We start from the raw sequence: 21,147 nt of genomic DNA, 5'->3' as shown, positions 1-21,147 counted from the left end.
TGTGAAATTTTTATATGCATGCATTCCGCCTAACCTTTAATTTATTTATATTTTATAGAAAATGGTTTTATCGTGCTATTATTAATTCATTCATCTTTTGAAGTAATTACAGACTTTGAAAATATATTTGTCAACAAAGATCACTCTGCCCATCCATGTAGTAGGTATTGTTCATCCATTTAATTTTAGAAAAAATCATAAGCATTAAGCTGGACAAGTTTGACTATGATTAATCCTGAGCACCCAATAATCATCCAATGTTCTAAAGTCACAAACCCAGAATGTAGATTAGAAAAAGGTGAAAGGTTGAATTTGCACTAAAGAAAAAAAAAAGTGATGGATTAGCAGCGTAGGACATGTTTGAGTACAGAAAACTGGAAAGAATAGAATACAATCAAGTAATGTGCTGCCGAGGTAGCTGTGTCGATGAGCTTGATTTCTCGCCATGCCAGGAAGAATATGCAAAGGATTCATGGGTTAGCGGCAATGGTCTATCGGGTAATGTAGGGATGTCGATATCGCCTTCCAGCATTCTCAAAGCATCAGAAATTGTAGGCCTAAATGCCACCATCACATGAGCACAAAGAATCCCAACTAGAACAAATCTCTCCATAACCACTTTGGGACCTCCTCTTATTGATTCATCAAACACTTGTTCTATATTTCCTGCTTTGGCTAATGTCCAGGCCCAATCTGTGATCAGAAGAAAAGATGATGATTTGGAAGTGTCGATAACTTTTCTCCCACTCATAATCTCGAGACACAGAATTCCAAAGCTGTAAACATCAGTTTTCTCAGTTAACTGGCCATAGAGAGCGTATTCTGGAGCCAAGTATCCATGTGTGCCAGCAACTCTTGTGGTTAAATGGGATTGACCTTCTAAACTTTGTTTGGCTAACCCGAAATCTGCTACTTTTGCTTTCATTTCTGAATCCAAAAGTATGTTGGTAGCCTTGACATCACGGTGATAAATGCCTGGTTTTAGTCCATGATGCAAGTAAGATAATCCTTTTGCCACATCAAGAATTATGTTCTTGCGCTGGGGCCAAGTTAGGTGGCTTCTTTTTCTTCCATGAATATCGAATAAATGATCGCCGAGACTACCATTTGGCATGAAATCATAAACTAGATATCTTCTTCTGCCTCCTAAGTTATCACTTGCAATACAGCAACCGCGAAGAGAAAGAAGATTTCGGTGTCTTATTTTGCTAATGATCTCGACTTCGTTAGTGAATTCTTCATCCCTTGTTGAGTCAAGATCAAGAATTTGTTTCACTGCAACCAAAGTACCATCTGAAAGATTTCCTCTATAAACAACTCCATGCGCGCCCTGACCTATCAAATTCTTTCGAGAAAATCCATTAGTGGCTCGCTCAAGCTCCAATATCCCAAACCATTTTGCTCCTGAGTTGGGTAACACACTTGACTTGAAGCTAGTAATGAATTCTTGGTGCAGAGCCTTTCCTTTCCTTTTCTTTTCCCATTTTTTATATAGTATGGTAACCGCAAGACTCATCAGAACACCAGCAGCACCACCGAGAATTCCAAAAACTAGCTTGAGTAATAAGGTGCTTAACTTGTTTCTTGGTTTGTAACTATTGGTGGCAGAAGTAGCCAGTGGTAAGCCAAGAATGCAAGCCGCAGTGCTGGTATCCTTGGGACCAAACTCATTAACAAAAGCTGCTGCATATAAAATAACAAAGTAAAAGCACTTGCTGCTATTTGGGTCTAGAGCAAACAACTGAGAATTCACCTTTAAGCCTGCATCAAGACATGAACTGCACCTAGTTAATGTTAAGTTACCCTTGCAAGATCCATCTAGTGCAGTCACAGGGCCAGCCTTTTTGGTCCAATCTTCAGTTGTGATGATCCCAGCGCAGCTGGAAGCATTTGCCACGAACTGGGTGGCGTTGTCGAAGCAGAAAGGGATTAAAGACGGGTTGATGGATAAGTGAGCAAGTCTAGCTTGGAAATCAGACAAGCAAGCAGATGAAGAGTTGGCGTCTGGTAGCTGAAACATGGAGGTGTCCTTGAGGTGCTGGGCAAGTCCTACACCAAATAGGCTTAAGAGTGCTTGGCAGCAACCTTTTTGATTGGGATCACGACAGACAAACGTGTCCCACGGGAAGGTTTCAACGTAGCTGAGATCAACTGGACATAGAGAAGCACGAGCTGGTTCTGTGAAGAAACTGGCAGAGGAAAATAGGAAGAAAAGGAAGGGGAAGAACATGGAGTTGTTCATGTTCATTTCAAGTTCTTGTTCTGAACAATTGATGTAGAATTGTTCAACTTAATTCATATGTTGCATATAAGTTTTCTTATTTTGAAGGAGCCATCAATGTTGACAAGGAATCTGGTCAAAGTTCACATGTTTGACCTCAATGCTTCTTTTTCTTTTTAAATATTAAGTTTCAAGTGGGTTTCTACCATACCAGTCTTATGCATCTTTAACTGCAAGTACTCTCATATTTTGGACTTCAAAGTAAAATATGTGACAACAGCATGCTCATAAAAAGTTTTTCCAGTTAGAGTCAGATAAAGCAGAAAGCTTTATCATGGTTCCAGATTATAAAGACAACCAAGGTTAAAACAAGATTATTATCTTTTATTGTATACAACGGCAAGAATCTTATTGAATTCTCAAAGTACGATAAACAAATACTTAAATACGTCCGTATCGTCGGAAAAGCCAAAGGGTCAATAGGTCAGGTTTTACTACAATTACTTGAAATGCATTTGGATAACATCCTTTTTCGAATGGGTATGCGAAAATCCATTACTGGTCGTATAGTAGATATACAAAGTTATTACTGCAAACCCGAGATATTATTACAGTGAAGGATGAACAAAAAATCTAGAGCTTTGATTCAATTATTTTTGATAAAGCAACATTATTAGATTATTTAGATGATTCTCTCGGATAAAATAACCGATCAAAACTTCAACTTAAATAAGCATTTGATTACAAAAAAAAAATCACTGTTTCACATCTAGTAAAAATTATTGAGTTTTAATCGATCGTGTGAATTTAGTATGAATCTTATTATGTACAAAAAGTTATTGATTTTGTTGGCGCCGTTTAAAAATGATCGGTTGTGGATATTGGATCTTAATTTATTTAGTAAAACACGAATTTTTTTATATTTAGAGACCAAAAATATTATTTCAAATTTTACGATGAAGTAAATCAGAAATAACAAAATTTGACAATGTAAAAAGACAGTTATGGTCTCAAAATCTCACGTAAGATTTTTTTTTTTATCACATCAATAGAAAAAGAGAGTTTAAAAAATTATGTGTCGATTTGGAAGATCTACCGTATTACGTGCAGATTTTTTTCACTATAAATTTAATATATTTTATTTGATATGAGTTTGATTATTTAAATTTTAGATTTAATTTTGAAATCTCTACAAATAATAATAGCTGAAACAATGAAATATTATAAACTTACAGTTCAATTAATAATTTACCAAACACATCATAAGCCGAAACTTATCATGACAAATAGCTCAATTCAACAACACACGTATGAGGAGTACTACGAACAATGTTCCTCGGCTTCTTTTCGCTCTTCCTTCCATGCTTACATGTGTTAAACTTGTCTAAGTTTTGCTTCTTCAAACCTGATAGAACACGCACATACTTATAATTTGAACCATCATCCAAAGAGTCCATTGGCTGAGCCGATGTTTGTGTTTTGAGTAGTTAAAAATTACTCTAAAAATAACTTTTAACAAAAACATACTCGAAGTAAAAGTAAAAATAATGTAATATCGGTAAAATTTGTTGTAAAAATAATAATAATGTAAAATAAATTACTTTATTTCATTGATAAGGAGAAATAAAAGCTTGAAGGATAAAGAAGTTTCTAAGTAACGAAAAATAATTATTACAAATGATATTATAAAGTTTTCTTATAATTTTCTCATACTTTGAATATGTTGAAGATTTTCTTTAAGTTAATTGTTTTATTCATGTTATTAAATATAATATTAATTTTAGATCTTCATGATTTAATTTTTTAATTTAAAATTATTCCAAATTTTTATCATTACTATAAAATAATCATAATGTTTACTATTAATATATACTTGTTATAAACAAATATTACATTTTATTTACGATAATACAGTAATTAAATTCCTAAAACATTTCTCTTTTATATTATTTCTCCTTAATTTTCTAATTAATATCTGATTATGCTTCTAATAAGATTAGTAATTACTTTTTTAATTTAAAATTATTAAAACATTTAAAAATTAAAACAATAAATTTTTCTATCAGAATTTTATCCCGTATTATCGTTACGATAAGTTTAAATTTTTCTAAGCAGCTTAATTGTCTGATTATCGGCTGTAATTAAGCAAATTAATTTGATCTTTGAAGGCCTAATCTGGATTGTGGTGGCCCACCAGCTCTCTGCAGAATATAAGAAACTGTAAATTGAAGTTTCATTACGTCGCTTACCGACAAAAAGTCCACAGAGAGAGAGAGAGAGAGAGAGAGAGAGAGAGCCCATTCTCTGCCGCTTCCGGGTTCTCGACAGCGAGCTCTGGACTCCGCCGGACCTAATTTTTCTCGTCCGATTTCCAGGAATATTTTCTTATTCCGATTTTTCTTCGTCAACCGACTCTCTTCTCTTTCATTTGGGGAAAACACAGAGACACTATCAGGATTCTTCCGTGTATGATTGATCTTACTCGCTATAAATAAATAGTCAAATTTTTAATACACATGAAACGTGTTTTTGTTAGGTAAGTATTTGAGATCTCATACTTACAGATCTTATCTTCCCCTTTTCAATTAAATCCTCCACCGACTCATATCCTTGATCAATTGAATTGACAAACTGAGTTCGATTTAAAGTCTGTGGAATCATGGATGAATTTGGTGTCCTAACGGAGCGTTATGGTCTTAAACCACAAGGAAAATCAGTTCCCATGGCTGAAGCAAAACGATCCACCAGCGCTAACGGTTCCCGCACCCGGAATTTCGGGTCCAATTCCGGTATAAACTCGAAATCCTCTTCATCGTATTCTTCACATCCTGGTAGGAACTCCAATTCCATCAATACTTCCTTTGTCAATGATCACGACATTCTTTTCCAATCGAGCGCCAGCAGGAAACCCAAGGATTCTGGCGGGTTTGATAATGACGATTTCTTTGGTTATTTCCAAGAGTCTGCAAAACAACCAAGCAACAGTGGCAATAAATCCTCTTTTGATTACGATTCAATATTCTCGAATTCGGGAAATTCCAATAATAAATTTTCTCCAGTGATTGGTAATATAGATGATGACATATTTGCTAGTATGCCTGGGTTCAAAGTTTCGGAGAATGTTAACGACGATATGTTTGGGTCATTTGTTTCATCTGCTAAGCAAAATACTGCCGTAGATGATCTGTTGGGTGAATTTGGGGCAAAACCAAAGAGTTCGAACCTTAATGGATCGGGAGATTTCCGGAAGAATGCCTCTGACGTTAATGACTTGCTACCTGGGTTTGGCGGAAGCAGCCCTCCAAGTAATTGGTATGTGTTTAATTTGATTAATTGGTTATTTTAATCTTTTTGCTGTTAGTTGTTGACTGCCAATGCGTCATTTTTTATTAGCGACGGAATAATACCAGAGTCATTTATGGAGAATCTGTAGATGATGTAAGAATTTGGCTGAGAATCCTGTGGATGTTTTTTCTTTGTTGGATGTGTTCTCGTCAATGGAGCTATTGTTCAGCGACTAAATTTTTATGGATGAAACATTTTGTAAATTCTTGAGAAACTAGTGCCAGCGGAAGTTGTAAAAATTTCTCTGCAAGAAGTTTAATTTTTGGTCAAACAAAATTGCTCGTTATTCTTCAGATAAGTATAGAAAAGAGTAGTTGAGGTGTTGTTGAAGTATAAATAATGTGGGTGGGGATTTATTAGACATGCAAATCTGGATACTTAGAATATTTCCTCTTTCTGCGGATTGCAGAGTATGTAACAGCAAAATTTTATAGTTTATGTATGGAATATTGGCTTTATGTGTTTGGAAGGATTCTGCTTACAGAAATGATGGTTTGCAATAAACAATACTTCCTACTACTGTTATTTTTTGGTTGGTATATGTCACAAGGCTAAAGTAATATTTGTGATTCATTGCTAGATTTGTTAAAATAAGCCCGTTGTTTTTTTAAACTGTTTATGTTTCCAGATTCCCTAAATATGCCAGCTCTTTACCTTCTTAGGATCAGTATATGATTGTTCAGGACAGTTACGAATCCCTAAACTGGCAAGACTGGAATGGCTCCAGAATTTTCAGATAAATAAATGTATTTCTTTAACTTGGTGTTTTTTAGATGAAAATTTAGATGTGGCTTTAGCGTTGAGCATGCTAAAGCAGGTTATGAATTTGGTTAAGATTCATTCCGCCATAATCTAGTCAACCTAGAGCTATGTTTTCACTGGTTATGCAGTAAAATATTGGCTTTCTGGCCCAATGATGGTTTCTTTTTGGTGGAATCCAACTTGGATGAGGCCCTTGTTCTGTTTATTTAAGATGTTGGAGAAATGCTTTCTTATCATGAAGAAATATTCTAGAAAAGACGAGTTAAATATGAAAATAAACCATTGGGTATGAAACTAAGGATGATTATAGATGAAAACTAACACTATAATCCTGGTACTTAGTGCAACATCTGCTGAGCAGAATTTGGAAGCTGAGGCAGTTTGATGATAGTATCCAAGGAGTATGATTGGCTTGCATTGGAATGAACAACTCTATGAAGAGTGAGTTTGGACTTGTGAGGAAACTGAATATTCCAGAAAGACAAAAAGCATGCTTGACCCTGAACTTTTTGGATAGGGAGGGATGAAAGAGATAGGAACTTGTTTGATGGTATGGAATGTTCATATTTCAATTAAGATGAGCAGTTCTACACATTTAGTCTTTGGTTTAGTAGGAATCCTTGTATAAATGAGGTGGATGTACTGGAGCCTTTTTTTCGAAAGGATGAGGTAGACGTACTGGAACTTATCGAAAAGTCTTGTCTTGCAAATAACTTTTATGTGGGTTCATTCCGAGGATAAACAATTTCATGAGTCTGCCTGATCCTCTTTAATGCATTTCTTTTTTCTGTTAAGTATTTCACCTTGAAAAAACGTATAGATTTCTATATAAAAATATTATTTCAAAAATATTTTCTCTTCCAAAAAGGAGAATATTTTATATATAAAATATAATATGGCTTAAAGCAAATATGTTCCAAATTGTGCAAGGACGGAGTGGATTATATCTGACAATTATTTATGCTTCATGAAAGTTCAAAATCCATAAAAGAAAAATTCATGAAACTTTAAACATGTGGTAAATCAAGAAAATGTTAAACGAACACAAATATATAATTAAGCATGTGGACCTTCAGTCCATTGGTTTTAGGGTTAAGATTACTGAGTCTGCTGTTGTAATCAGACTTTTATCCTTCATGATGAATATCTGATACTCTGGAATCATGCAAATTTCTGCAGGGCAGATGAAAAGACAAGTCAATCAACCTTTGCATCACCAGAAGATCCTTTTGTAGTATTAGAATCAACTTCAACCCAAGCACATAAATCATCAGAACTTTTAACTGATCCACTGGAAGAACTCGGCAACTTCAGTAGTTCTGGACACATGAAGCCTGGTAGGCCATCTAATACTTCACCAGCATTGAGGCCTCCTCCTAGTCCAGCACAAGTTTTAAAGGCAGATGAAGGTTTGTTTAATTAAAAGAAACAATTGGGTGACTTCATTTCCTTATTCTTCTTGTATTATTGACAGCATGCAATGGTTTGTAATGCAGGTAAGAGTTCAGGTGTGTCTTCAATAGATGAACTTGAGGAGTTTGCCATGGGTAAGGTACACTACAATGCTGATGGACGTTCAGATTTTCATCATGCTAGGGAAGAAAGGGACAGAAAAAATTCTAAAACTAATAAATATAAAGAAGCTGAAGATGCTGCATTTAAGACACAGCCAAATGGTGAAGATGATCTTGAGTCATTTTTCAGTGTGGGTTCTAGATCAAGTAGTGTACCAAGATCACGGCCTTCAACTTGGGTAAGGATGTAGGTTTTAAATTATGATCATTTTTTGCAATATCAGCAGATTATGTTATTTACTTATTGACATGCTTCTCAGGATCCCTTATTTGATGCAAGTATATTTAACAAAGGAGAGCCTAAAGGGACCCAAGAATCGTCTTTTGGGGCTTCACATGGATCAAAGGTTTTTCCCCCAATTAATGTTGTTGATGACCTCTCTTCAGTTTTTGGAGGTGATTTTTGCTGAATTTGATATCAATCACACTAATGCAATTTATCCATTGGGAATGTCTGTTTGATGCTAATCCTGTTCCAAATTTTTATTTATTCCAAAAGCTGCCCCATTGTTTGGAGACTTTGAGGAAGTGGAAGGGGAAAGTGAAGAAAGACGAAGAGCCAGATTGGAGCGTCATCGGAGAACCCAGGACCGTGTGGTGTGCTTTTCTTTGTTTCCACTTATTATTTAGTTATTGTTTGTTTCTTTAGCTGTAATTAGGTTGCAATTTTTTGATTGCTGACTTTGTACTTGTTATTGCATGAAAAGAATCCTAAAAGAACCTTATGGCAGAAATCAGGTATATTATGGGAAAACAAATTTGGCTTGCAGTCTAAAAAGAAACGTATCTTAAACTTATATGCCAGATAGGTTAGTGATCATAGACATGACAAACTCTGTGTCCCAACAAACTCTCTGTTAATAGCCACCTGCAAAATGTGGCTTCTTCCTCAGCCTTTGTTACTTCTCTTTTCCCTGAATTGCTTAACTGTTAGTCTATTGGGATCACCCTTTCTTGCCAAACACTTGCATATGCTACTTGATAAGCATCTGTTTAGCTTTTAGCGTTAAGTTGTTTTATCTTGATTTGATATTTATAGCCTGTGATTTTATCTGACTGAGGATGGCCCATGTTATTATTGAATCTCGAGCTTTCATTATATCTCTCCTTTAGCACAAAATGATTTAACAGTTTGGATTGATGTGCATGCAGGCAAAAGCAGTTGCTGATATGAACCAACGTGATCTTCAAACTCAGCAAGAGCAAGAAGAGAGACGTGTAAGTGATTTTCTAATTGCATTAGAGTTGTAAAGCATTCATAAGGATAATTTCATATCAAGATTGTGTTTGGATTCACAAATAAATCCAGCTTTGTCTTGGTAGTCAAGGAGAGAGGTCAGAACATAACAAATAAGATAGATTCAAGGAATAAATTGTTCTAGAAAAAATATGGAACAACTCTGAAATAGCAAAACACCCTCAAGTCTTCCTCCACTCCCAGCAACATGCCTCCTATTAAGACTTCTACTTCTTCTTGGGGAAATTAAGACTTGCATTAATCCCTCACTTCTGGATGCTGTTCACAGGTCCTCCACTGCCAGCGGCATGCCTCCTATTAAGACTTCTACTTCTTCTTAGGGTTAAGACTAGCATTAATCCCTCACTTTTGGATGCTGTTCACGTGTGAACAGCCACTATAAATTTTTATAAAATTTGTCTGGTTTTGGCCATAAATCTGTTTTATTTGGCCATGCCACATCATTAATTTCATAATCTAGCTACTATGCAGATCTTTCCTATTGCCACAATGTTTTCTTTTAAGTTAATCATTATTCTTTTAATAAATTATTTTATAGTTTATCAGTTTATTATTTCAAAAAAATAGTTTATCGGGTTTATTAATTTATTTATTTTAAATGATTTTGTTAAATGTTAATAGTTTTTATAAATTATTCCTTAATTTAATCTATAAATATTTAATTATGTGTTACCTTGAAACATTTAATTAAAATTAATTTTATAATCTAAACCTATATAATTCTTGTGCTCATAAAACTGCAAAGAAACAAGAAAAAGAATATTTTACATTGACATTCAAATAAATTGACATATATCTTGTTTTGTCTCTATCCATACATCCCAAACACATCTCTTTATTTGTTTAGTTTTGTTCAGCTCTAGTCAATCATGCCTTGTTCTATTCTAAATGTTTTTTTTAAATAAAAAGTATGGTATTATTCAATAATTCACAAGCACTAAGAGAGTGTCAACCCATGTACAAAAAAGTATTTACATGTCAATCAAAATATTAATGAGATTTCCAAATCCTCCATTGTATAAAGAGGATGACCTATAACCGAAAAACACCAGGTCTGTAACCATCTCTAACCCTACCAAATTCGTTTTTCACTCCCTCAAAAATTCTTTTGTTCTTTTCTATGTATACCACCCAAAAGATAGTAAGAGGAATGAGGCTCACACTTTTCTTCTCTCCACTGATACTTCTCTAGGCCCAAATTTTTTCCTGTATCGAAGCAGCCATCGCCAAATTGATCCTCAATAACTCGTAAATCATGGTTTATACCTTATCTGCAAGTGGTCACCATAGAAGGATGCCATTATAAGACTTCGCCTCCCTTTTACATAGAAAAACAACCGTCCATCAAGATCTTTCCTCTTCTCATTAACTTGGCAATAGTAAGGATATACCTGTGACCTGCTTCCCACTCAAAGAAAATAACCCTGGGATGAAGCATTGGCCTTCTAGATTTGCCGAAAAGGAAAACTAGTCTCCGTGGTATCATTCTTGATCAAATAATTATAAAAAGACCTGACCAAGAAAGACTCTCTAGTATTAAGACTCCAAATTGGTTGGTCATTACTCTCGCTAATTGATGCGGAGGAGAATGTATTAATTAGAGTCTCATAGTTATTAATTTCTGAATCATTGAGGTTTCTCGTAAGTCCCACATGCCATTCTCTTTCTCCTATTATCTTTGAATGACTCAAAAACTGGATATCCTTGTGTTGTGCAATAACATAAGTTGGGGAAACTGATATCTGAGCGAGCCCTTCCAAAGGCCAAACGTCCTGCCAAAGCTGATTCTATCTCTAGTGCAAACCCTCTATCTAATATAATTCTAGAATCTATTCTTATCCATATATATATTTTTTCCACATCCTAGTCCCATATGGTGTAGTCAATACTCTGGAGTACCACTCTCTATGCACAGTACTGAAATTTGCTTCTATCACCTTTCATTATAGGTATCATTTTCTTTCATGAATCTAGATAGTCACTTACCTTGTAAGGCCGGATTCATCTCCACTAAGGATCTCAACCTCAAACCTCCTTGAGACATTGACTTTTTGATCTTATTCCATTCCACCAAGTGATCTCTTTCTATCTTTAGAGTCGCCCTAAAGGAATCTACATTGAATTGATTTCAGTCTCTTGACAACACTCACCGGGATTGTTCTATTCTAAATGTGCACCAAATGCTGCTCAAGTCCCTCATAATTGGTCAAATCTCTCTCCTTTTAATGGTACATATGTGTATGGGCAGTTTGCATTTATGTTCCTTTATTTTCTGTCTGCCATTGTAGATGTGTCATTTCCTTTTCTTTATGTATTTGACCTTCTTATATCTTAATTACATGGGTGCCTAACCTTTGATTATCAGAGGATTGCTGAAACACTGGATGCTAATATAAAGCAATGGGCTGCAGGAAAAGAAAGCAATATGCGAGCACTGTTATCATCATTGCAAAATGTTAGTGCGTTTATATTAACTGTTGCTGTACTTTCAAAAAAAAAAAAAACTGTTGCTGTCCTTTTCTTATATTAATCTCATCAGAAGATCCATTTTCATTGATAGTTGCATTTATATATGTGCTGTGCTAAAGTTGAAAAGACCTCGTGAATCACAGCATGTCCAAAGAAAACCTTGAGAGCAGATTGCACAGAAAGCATTGATTGGGTGCTTTTGGAATGAAAATTATTTCGTTGTCTGTATTATGTTCAGGCTTATGGTGAAATTTATCTTTACATATGATATAAGTGAGAGTTAGGTTAACCTGGTAAGATGAGAAATTAGGGAGCAAGTGTGCTTTTAATCCTTGTAAGGTGGCTTGTTATGGTCCAACATAGTCAAATTACAGATAGCAGTAAGTTAAAGATACAGTTAAATTACACATCTGGTTAAGTAAGTTGTTTTCATCTAATCTTTCAGTTTTATTTCAAAATTAAAATGTTCAGTTACATTAGTTGTTTCCTGTTTTCTACGAGCAATTATTTTTGTCTTCTTGTTCTGTAACCTAGGTAAGTTGGAGAAATAAATGTGAGGTCAGAAATCTCAAAAAAAATTTCCTTGACTAGTCTTGTACTTTGAGTAAGTTCTTAATTAGTCCTTAATTCTAAGAGATGGAGTGTTCTCTCGTAATGAGTATTACAATAAACCTATAATGAGGTCCAATCTAGGGGACATAACATCTTGGTAACAAACTCTTTTCTTATGGGTGTCTTTAGATACCTACACCCACAATTTCTCAGGATGACTTTGACTTTCAGCTTGAAGCTCTCATTTGGGAGGAAGCTGCTGGATCTGAAATATTGTTTCATGCACTTGCCTTCATTAAAATAAGGTGTTAATGAGATTACTTCTGTCTACCATACTGCTTTTGTTGGAAGTAGGAAAACCCTTCATGCTTCTCTTACTGTCAATGAAGTGGTGAGGAAGGTATGACCGAGAAACAATGGCATGGTTCTTAAGTTGGATTTTCAAAATGTGTATGATTGAGTTAGTTGGGTTTCCTTGACAAGGTTGGGAAGGTGAATGGTAGGGAAAGATTCTGGAGATTGGTGGAGGAGATGGATTTTCGGTTGTCTCTCTCTTATGTCCTTTTTTGTCTTGGTGAATTGTAAGCTTGGATCCTAGTTTTTTGTGTAGAGAGGTTTGCAGGAGGGGGATTTTCTTCCCTCCCTTTTTCTTCTTTTCATATTTAGTAGTTGTGTATTATCACAAGATTCTGAGAGAGTTGTACTAGGGTCTTGTATTAGGTGCATGAGGTATCTAAAACTAGAGCTATCTCCGATATCTATCCTGTGTTTACCACTCACTTGACTACAAGTGGGAAATGGGTTTAAAACACTTTTTTTCTGGAAGATATTTGGTTGGGAGGCCAACCACTTGCCGCAAATTCCTGTAACTATACTAGTTATCTAATAGACACACTACCTATGTCTCCAGCTTCACTATCAACACTGGGGGTAGCCTATAATGGAACTTTCACTTTAATTCTAACTTATATGATAGGAAGACTGCTAACTTATCAACCTACTACCCATGCTAAAGCCCATATATATGAATTCATAACCAGATATTCCGCCATGGACCCTTGAATCTTTTGACCAATTCACATGTAAGTCTTTCTACTCTTACCTCATAAATAATCCCAGTGCCACACAATTTCATATTGTCAAGGTGTTTTGGACAGTTAGAGTTCCTTTGAAGGTGAGAATACTTTTCATGGACCGCTATCAACTAGAGGCTCAACACCAATGTCTTGCTTCAAATATGTCGTCCCAGCCATGCCTTGTCCCCTGATATATGTGTCATGTGCTTAAGAGATGGTGAGAGTCACTCACACTTATTCCTACATTGCTTCTTGGCATGGAGAATGTGGAGTTATATTATGAAGAGGTTTGGCCTTTATGGTGCCCTGCGGCTTATGCAATATGGTCCATGGTTTATAACCTTTTGGGTGTCAGTTGGGTGATGTCGGGTTAGGTTAGGGGTGAGATTTGGGCGTAGGAAGGTTTCTGTAAAAGGAAGAGACTCAAAAATTGATTCTTTTGACTGTTTTTTGGGTTATTCGGAAGGAAAGAAATAGTAGAACATTCGATGGGGTGGTTAGTGAGTGAGTTAAGATTAAAGATAGATGGTTTCATCTTTTTGAATCCATTTATCTTGGGCAGGATTTGGATTTTGGGTATATAATAGATAGCCTAACATAAATGTAAATATTTTTATATACGGATTGCACACTCCTTTTGGTGCTGTTCATTAAATATATTTTTCTATCTTGTTATTTCGAAAAAAAAAATGAAGAGGTTTGGCCTTAGCAGGGTGGTAACCTATAAGGTGGATAGTTTTGTGAAATCCTGTATGTAAGGAGTTGGGGAGAGAAAAGAGGCCAAACCACTTTGGCAAGGTGCTATTTTTGCTGGATTATGGTGTATATGGTTAGCAAAAATAAGCAAATTTTTCACTACTGGTCCGTGTCTTCCTATGAACATAGCGAGAGGGTTTCTTTTTGGCCTCTCTTTGGGCAAAAGCACATGGCTTCTTTTCGGAGAGTAGTATTTAGAGCTCCATCGCAATTGGGGCGACATGATTTCTGGAGACTAGAGCTGTGCTGGAGTTCACACTTGTGTTATCTATATTTATATTTTTTCCTCTATTTTTCTATTTTCTAGATTTCCTATTCACCTAGTTCTTTCTACTTTTGACATAAAAGAGATAAAATATATTCATAAAGGTACCAAGGGGGTACCACCCGTATACAAAATAGATACAAATCTATCAAGTGGTCCAAGACGAGACCTAAGCCTTCCCACTCTTTCGCATCATGACCTAACAAGATAGACGCAAAAGTATGAAATCATTTATCTCTAATGTTTACAATATCAGTTTCAATGCTCTCAAAAACCCTCTCATTTCTTTCCTTCCACACAGCCCCAAAAAATGATAAGTGGAATGAGGAATCTATGTCTATTCTTTTTACAATAACCCACCCACGCCCAAAGTTGCTCACTAACTTTACTGGCTAGGCCCAAAACAAACCCAAGAGCCCATAAACCATAGCCCAGATGTTGTTAATCTCAGGACAGCCCAATAATAAATGGTAACATGATTCCTCATCAGCTTTGCAAAAATAACATCTATTCACCATAATGTTTCCTTTCTTTTTAATATATCAATAGTCAATATGCTGTGTGTCACCGCCTCCCAAGTAAAAAACGCCACCCTAGGAGGCGCTTTCACTTTCCATATAAGCTTGAAAGGTGCAGTCACGTTCTGTACATCACTCCTATTGCTCAAGCTGCAGTATAACGAGTTAACTGAAAAATCTCCATTCGTATTCAGCTTCCAAATCCTCTCATCATTGTTTCCATTCAGCTTGATTTTATTTAAACAGAACAATAGGTGGTTGTATTTCTCAATCTCCCAGTCTTGTAGATTCCTCCTAACTTTCACACACCATGTTCTATCACCCTCACCACCTTCAAAAAACTTCTCCACCTTCGCCTCCTTATCACTAGCAATCACAAAAATCCTAGGAAATCTGTCTTTAAGTTTGAACTCCCTCGCCCACTCATCGTGCCAGAAATTAATCTCCTCCCCCTTCCCCACTTTCCACCCAACACACCTCAAAAAAATTTCCTGCCATTCCTTATTCTTCTCCATAGACTCTTGCCATGCGGTTTAAATCTCTCTCTTCTCCCCCTCTCTTTCTCCCAATCCCCCCACCTCGCCACAATAACCCTCCTCCACAACCTGTCCTTCTCGCTGAGAAATTTCCATAACCACTTCCCATGAAGAGCTTTGTTCATATCTATAATGGATCTTAATCCCAAACCCCTCTCCCCCACTCCCTTCTTAAGCTCCTCCCATCTAATAAGATGATATTTTCTGTCACCAATCTCATCACCCCATAGAAATCTACATTGGATCTTTTCAAGTTTAACCGCAATGCTTGCCCGGATTGGTTAATATGGATTGGTAATAAATTGGTTGATTTGCAAGGGTGCTTTTGATTAACGTGAGTCTACCCCCTTTCGACAAATAGTTCCTTTTCCAACCAGCCAATCTCCTCTCAAACAATTCCACAATAAGATTCCAAGTCATGACATTTCTACTTAACTTAGCTTCCTACTTGCTAGATTTTCTAGAATGTACTTGGTGCCTATGAAAAAGGTATTCAGTTTAGTTATTATGCTAATTATTCAATTATTAAGATACTCTTTTGATTATTGAGATTCAAAATCTCCAAAATTTGTTCTTAATAAAATTTCTCTAAATTTTGTCTTTAAGCTCTTTTTGTCCTATGTTAGCAAGTTTACAGACTAAATAACTTTTTGGCCAAACTTTTGGCTATGCTTAAGTTGTGAGAAAACAGGAACTTGACAAAAATACTTAAAAACAGATGTGCTTTTAACTAAAAGCTTAAGTCATTTTTAGCTTTTAATAAATACTAAAAAACTTGGAATAGTTGCTTTTAAGATATAATTTCTGCATTAGCAGTTAATAATAATATTTGTAATGAGCTCATATAAATTTTATTCCTTAAAATAATTTAGTAATTTAATATTTAAAAAAAAAACAAAAATGATGCATTTATGATAATAATTGAATATTTATCATAATTATTTAAATAATTTTAATTAAAAAATAAATAAATGAAGAATTAAAATTAATATTTATATTAAATAAATAAATTAAACAATTAAATTAAACTTGGTTTTTAAATTTAAACTAGGATAGGAATTTTAAGAAAGCTCTTGCATTTATTTGTATATTTAATTTTTATTGTTATGTCATTTCTTATCATTTTAATACTTATTGCTAATTTTTAACATGATTTGTCAATTTCAATAGCAAATTTTACATTTGACATTATTTTATGCAAATAATTTTACCAAACATTTTACTGCTTTCATATCAAAAGTGCTTTTATTAGAAGTCCTTGCAATTCTCTAACACCACTTAAGTCAATCAAACTCTAAATTTTCTTTGTATAATTTGTTTTATTTTTTAGTTTTATTTCAATTTTTAAATGTTAAGTTATATCAATAATTTTGTTGTTTTCTTCAAGCAGTTATTTCTGTTTTCTTGTTCTGTAACATATTACGTTAGTATTGGAGGACTAAATAGGAGGAAGCAAATATGAAACAAAGTTTTTGAGTATTTTATTACCCTAAAAATTTAAAGGAATCTCTTCTTATAAGTCGCTAATATTAAGATGTCAAAGGGTTCTTTCTCAATGAGCCCTTACAACAAAACCATAACAAAATCCAATCTAGGGGACATAACATGGAGCATTTGCCTTGGTGCACTGGCCTCTCTAGTGCATAGTCTCTCTTTTCCAGTGGTTGCCTCATTTTTACATATATCATATAGAGTTCGTCAAGTTTGTGCCTCATGGATAGTTTCTCTTGTTCATGGGTGGTGCCTACTTGGTTTGGATGTAAATTGCATATTTAAAAAAAAATTGTAATGTATTTTTCCAAAAATCTTTCTTTCCTTTTTTGGCCTAACCAGAATTTGAACATTGACTATTTGGCGTGGGCTGTTTTTGCTGGCATGTGGATGATCTGGCTGGAACAGAATGCCAGAATCTTCAGGCACTATAAGTTATCTTTTTTATTCATTGGGATAAAATTTGTTTCTAAGGATGTTTCTTTACCAGTTACATATCTGTTGGTCGGTTCTTCTCTCTATTAAGTAGCTAACCTCCTCCCTTCTGTTTGTTTTGTTTTCTTTGGGAGGATATCTAATCCTCCTTGTTTGTATCTTCTTCTTCCTTTTAATACATCTTTTTTCCCCCAAAAAACACTATTTATGCCTATTAATTTCTGTCATTTTTGGACAGGTGCTTTGGCCCGAATGTGGTTGGGAGCCAGTTTCTCTCACATATTTGATTACTTCTTCCTCAGTCAAAAAGGTATACAGAAAGGCAACCTTGTATGTCCACCCTGATAAGGTTCAACAGAAAGGTGCCAGTCTTGAACAACAGTATACTGCGGAGAAAGTCTTTGATATCCTTAAGGTACTGCATCTATATTCTTGGTATTTATATGATTTGACTTGGCTATGGTTTTTGTTATCCATACTCCGTATACTGTTTAACATAGTTTATGAGCTGTGATTGGATAACTGAGTGTAATTGTCATGTGCCACTTTGGCAATCCCTAATTTTTATAGTCCTAAATTTGAAGAAAGATTCAAGATCTGAATCTGAAAATATGCTATTTCATGGATAGGAGGAGATATGATTTATTGTTAGTTCTGTTGGAAAAAATTATTTATTTCAACCTTTTTTTTTCATGGAAACTGGTATTTGATCTGACAATTATTGTCAACACTCTTATCCGTCTTTGAATTGCAACTTCATTTCTTTGCAAACTAACAATTGAATGATCCTTTGTTTTGCTAGGCCAAATATTTCTTCATAATTGTAACTAGGGCTAATCTAATTTCATGTAGGATGACTAAACTTGCTAATCTAATTTTATGTTAGATGACTACCATGCTGCAATAAGATTATAGGGAAACAACCCCTGAAATGAAACTCTTAGGCCTTATAACTGTTTACAGATTTCATGATAATAGGATTTATTCTTTTATCATTCTTGTGTAAAGTACTCAAAACTACAGTGTAAGATTTGTCAAAGGCATGTTAGCTAGTGATATATTAGGATATATTGGTTAGAGGCTAAGGAGCATGCAAGGTGGTAGAATTTGAGCAAAATACAACTCAGACACAGGGAGACCTTCCATTTTTTTTCCTTTTTGCTACAAGTAAAGGTTGTTGCCACAACCTAGGTTTGAACCTTTATTCTCCTGGGGTAGAGAAGAGGACATGGCCACTGAACTATTGCTTAGCAGCTACAGGGATACCTTACTTTTTGTTAGAATTTAATACTTGACAGGCTGGCTACATTTGGTGAAAAATATTAGCTATATTGAACTATGAAAAAACTTTCAAATTCTAATTCAAAATATAGTTGAAAGCGCTACAAATTTCGTTTAAGTGTAAAAAGAAAACCAGCGTTGAAGCTATGAATAACAGAAAATGAAAATTAATTTCAGGGTTGTAGTATTAATTGTTTTTACAGTAGCTGTCTCACAGGGGGGTGTGTGTGCGTGCGCGCGCGCTTTATATGTTGTTTCAACTACATTGTTGATACTGAAACAACCTTTTGTTGAAAATATGGCATTTCCTAAATTAGGGGTGTAATTTTGCCCAAGGATAGGTGAAGGCACTGAAAAGTAATTTAGTCTATTTCGACGGGGAAAGATAATTTCCACCATTATGATTTGTTGGTAGTTGTTTCTATTTGTAACAAAGAAGATGATTGCTGCCTCTCCGTACATATCATGCTAACATATGCTTTGCTCTGTACTTAACATTAACTTTCTGCCTTGTAACTCGGTTTTTTCTGGCTTCTGATTACCTTTAATGCCGATTGATGGTCTGAAAGGGTTTTTTTTTTTTCTTTTTCTTCCCTTGAGTGTATCAGCAACTTAGCTATTTAACAACTAGTTGTCTTTTATCATTTCCTTCTGGCTTTAAGAGATTCTCACCAATTCTGTTGTGAACTTTTCTTTCTGTCGAGGAAAAATTGAAGTGAGTCACAAAACCTGTTTCAAAAACTAAAAAAACATATATTGCCAAATAGTAGATGACCCTTTGTGAGTGTTAGTTCTTGTTTTTCTCTATGTCCATTGTAGATTCTTGATGGAATTGTCATGGTTATGATTTGATCTTGTTTCTTCAGTTAATGGTTGAGATAGTGCAAATACTGTTCAAGTTGGTTTACATTTTTCAGTGGATTATGATGAAACAGGAAGCATGGAACAAGTTCAAAAAGGAGGAACTATCCTGAAATTTGAGATTGAAAGGGTTTAACAGATGATCTGTTCGAATGTTGAAACTACTTTCATTTGACAAATTACAGAACTTCCATTTAGAGATGAAAGATGTATCATGTTCATCGGAAGTGCTCTTCTGCCGCTTGCAAGATGCAGACCCCTAGTATCGTTTTGAGTCATTTGTGAAGGAGGTTATAATCCATCGGCTTCGGATCCTTAATATGGTGTATGTTGTAAATTAGTAATCTAGGGCCTCTTCCTATAGACATTTGCAAGTTTGTTCCTGTCCTGCCCTGGCAGAAATTTTAACGGTCATTGTACTTCCTTGGTGGAGAAGCTCTTTCCTTTTTTAATATGTTGTTTTGTTAAAATATATTTTCTGAGGGTTTAAATTATTATTCAGTTGTAATAATTATTCTCTCTCACCGGAGCTTGATCTGTTTAATAGTGCAAAATAGGGCTCTTAATATTCTGAGGATTTCCATAGATACACCATTATGATCCCTTGAACTGTATAACATGCCATAAGGCAAATGATATGCCGTACATTGTTACCGGAACAACCGACGCCTCGCAAAGTGATTTAATCAGGCGTGCTTTCCAGTGCTTTCATGGTTAAGATTTGTCTTTATTTGGGAGGAGGGTGGGGAAGGAGTCTAGACTCAAAAAGGCTACGGACATCATCAAGAGATGATTTGGTCTCCATGATTGAATAACTCTTGCTAGGAGTTTTCTGTTTTAAAACTGTTTTTATACTTTAGGTTTTCTCAGAAAGGGTAAAAGTCCGATATGAACAATATTCCATATCTATATTTAGGTTGCACAACTGGGTTTTGCCCTCTTGAAGTTGTCAATTGTCTTAACCAGATTTGGGGTTTGTTTTTAGTCTCCATTGTAAGTTGTCTGTTCAGACTGTGTCTCTTTTATACTTAAATTGAGAGCTGACACTACCCAAGTGTCCATTCTAGTAGGTGGATCCAACTTGATTGAAATACATGCTTCTCTCAATACGTAGTGGTGTATGCTATTATTGCTCCTGTTTTTATATTTGCAATAATTTAATAGAACTTTAATAGAATAAGATGAGCTAATTGGATCCGTAATTAGGCCAGGGAATGTGGACGGAAATTTTTCATCAAAGTAATGATACTAACCAAACACATGTATAGAAAATTACCCATAAGATCTTCTGACAAATGGTAAACCATAATTATCTCTTTCCACAAAACTATAATTTGGTTTGAAGTCAATCCCCTTGATGCTTGGAGATTCTTCCTCTATAAGCCCTCCACTAATCCCACCTAATTATGACAACAAACGAAATTAAGTGCATATTCTTTATACATATACACACACACACACACACACATACGCACGCACGCATATATGTAGTTCTTTCCACTATGATTCTTCCACCGCATGCCGTCCCGCTAGCTTACTAGGGTGGCCGCCGCCGCTACTCACTGTGTCGTGTACGTACACGTGCTTCCACTTATTATTATATATATACGTATCTTTAATTAATTATGTAAATTCATGTTTAATAATGATCGCATGTTATCATTACGATAAATAGTAAAAGGAGATTCTAAAAGTTTCATGCTCTCTAATGTTCGCCAAAAGCCAAATTTATGATGCATGTATTAAT

The 21,147-nt window shown here is 35.1% G+C and overlaps 1 protein-coding gene and 1 pseudogene across 1 annotated transcript; one reads left to right on the top strand and one right to left on the bottom strand.

The window, feature by feature from the left end:
* Positions 1-226: 226 nt before the first annotated feature.
* Positions 227-2,370, bottom strand: LOC110813569 (putative receptor-like protein kinase At1g11050 pseudogene; annotated as a pseudogene).
* Positions 2,371-4,452: 2,082 nt separating this feature from the next.
* On the top strand, positions 4,453-19,971 carry LOC110813542 (Chaperone DnaJ-domain superfamily protein). The gene is made up of 9 exons (XM_022040727.2): positions 4,453-5,533; positions 7,508-7,737; positions 7,825-8,081; positions 8,163-8,298; positions 8,402-8,499; positions 9,055-9,120; positions 11,526-11,615; positions 17,497-17,673; positions 19,475-19,971. The coding sequence occupies exons 1-9, from the start codon at positions 4,881-4,883 to the stop codon at positions 19,511-19,513; spliced, it is 1,746 nt and encodes a 581-aa protein (XP_021896419.1). The 5' UTR covers positions 4,453-4,880; the 3' UTR covers positions 19,514-19,971.
* The last annotated feature ends 1,176 nt before the right edge of the window (positions 19,972-21,147 follow it).

The sequence above is a fragment of the Carica papaya genome, chromosome 1, assembly GCF_054855325.1.
Source record: "Carica papaya isolate Zhongbai chromosome 1, ASM5485532v1, whole genome shotgun sequence".
Lineage (NCBI taxonomy): Eukaryota > Viridiplantae > Streptophyta > Magnoliopsida > Brassicales > Caricaceae > Carica > Carica papaya.
The sequence above is the reverse complement of the archived record's forward strand: the minus strand, read 5'-3'. Positions and strand labels throughout refer to the sequence as shown.

Excerpts from the sequence above, each read along its gene's own strand:
- LOC110813542 (XM_022040727.2), top strand. The coding sequence starts at position 4,881 with ATGGATGAATTTGGTGTCCTAACGGAGCGTTATGGTCTTAAACCACAA. Across the intron at positions 11,616-17,496 it reads TGTTATCATCATTGCAAAAT|GTGCTTTGGCCCGAATGTGG; the intron begins GTTAGTGCGTTT and ends ATTTTTGGACAG. Across the intron at positions 17,674-19,474 it reads AAGTCTTTGATATCCTTAAG|GAAGCATGGAACAAGTTCAA; the intron begins GTACTGCATCTA and ends ATGATGAAACAG.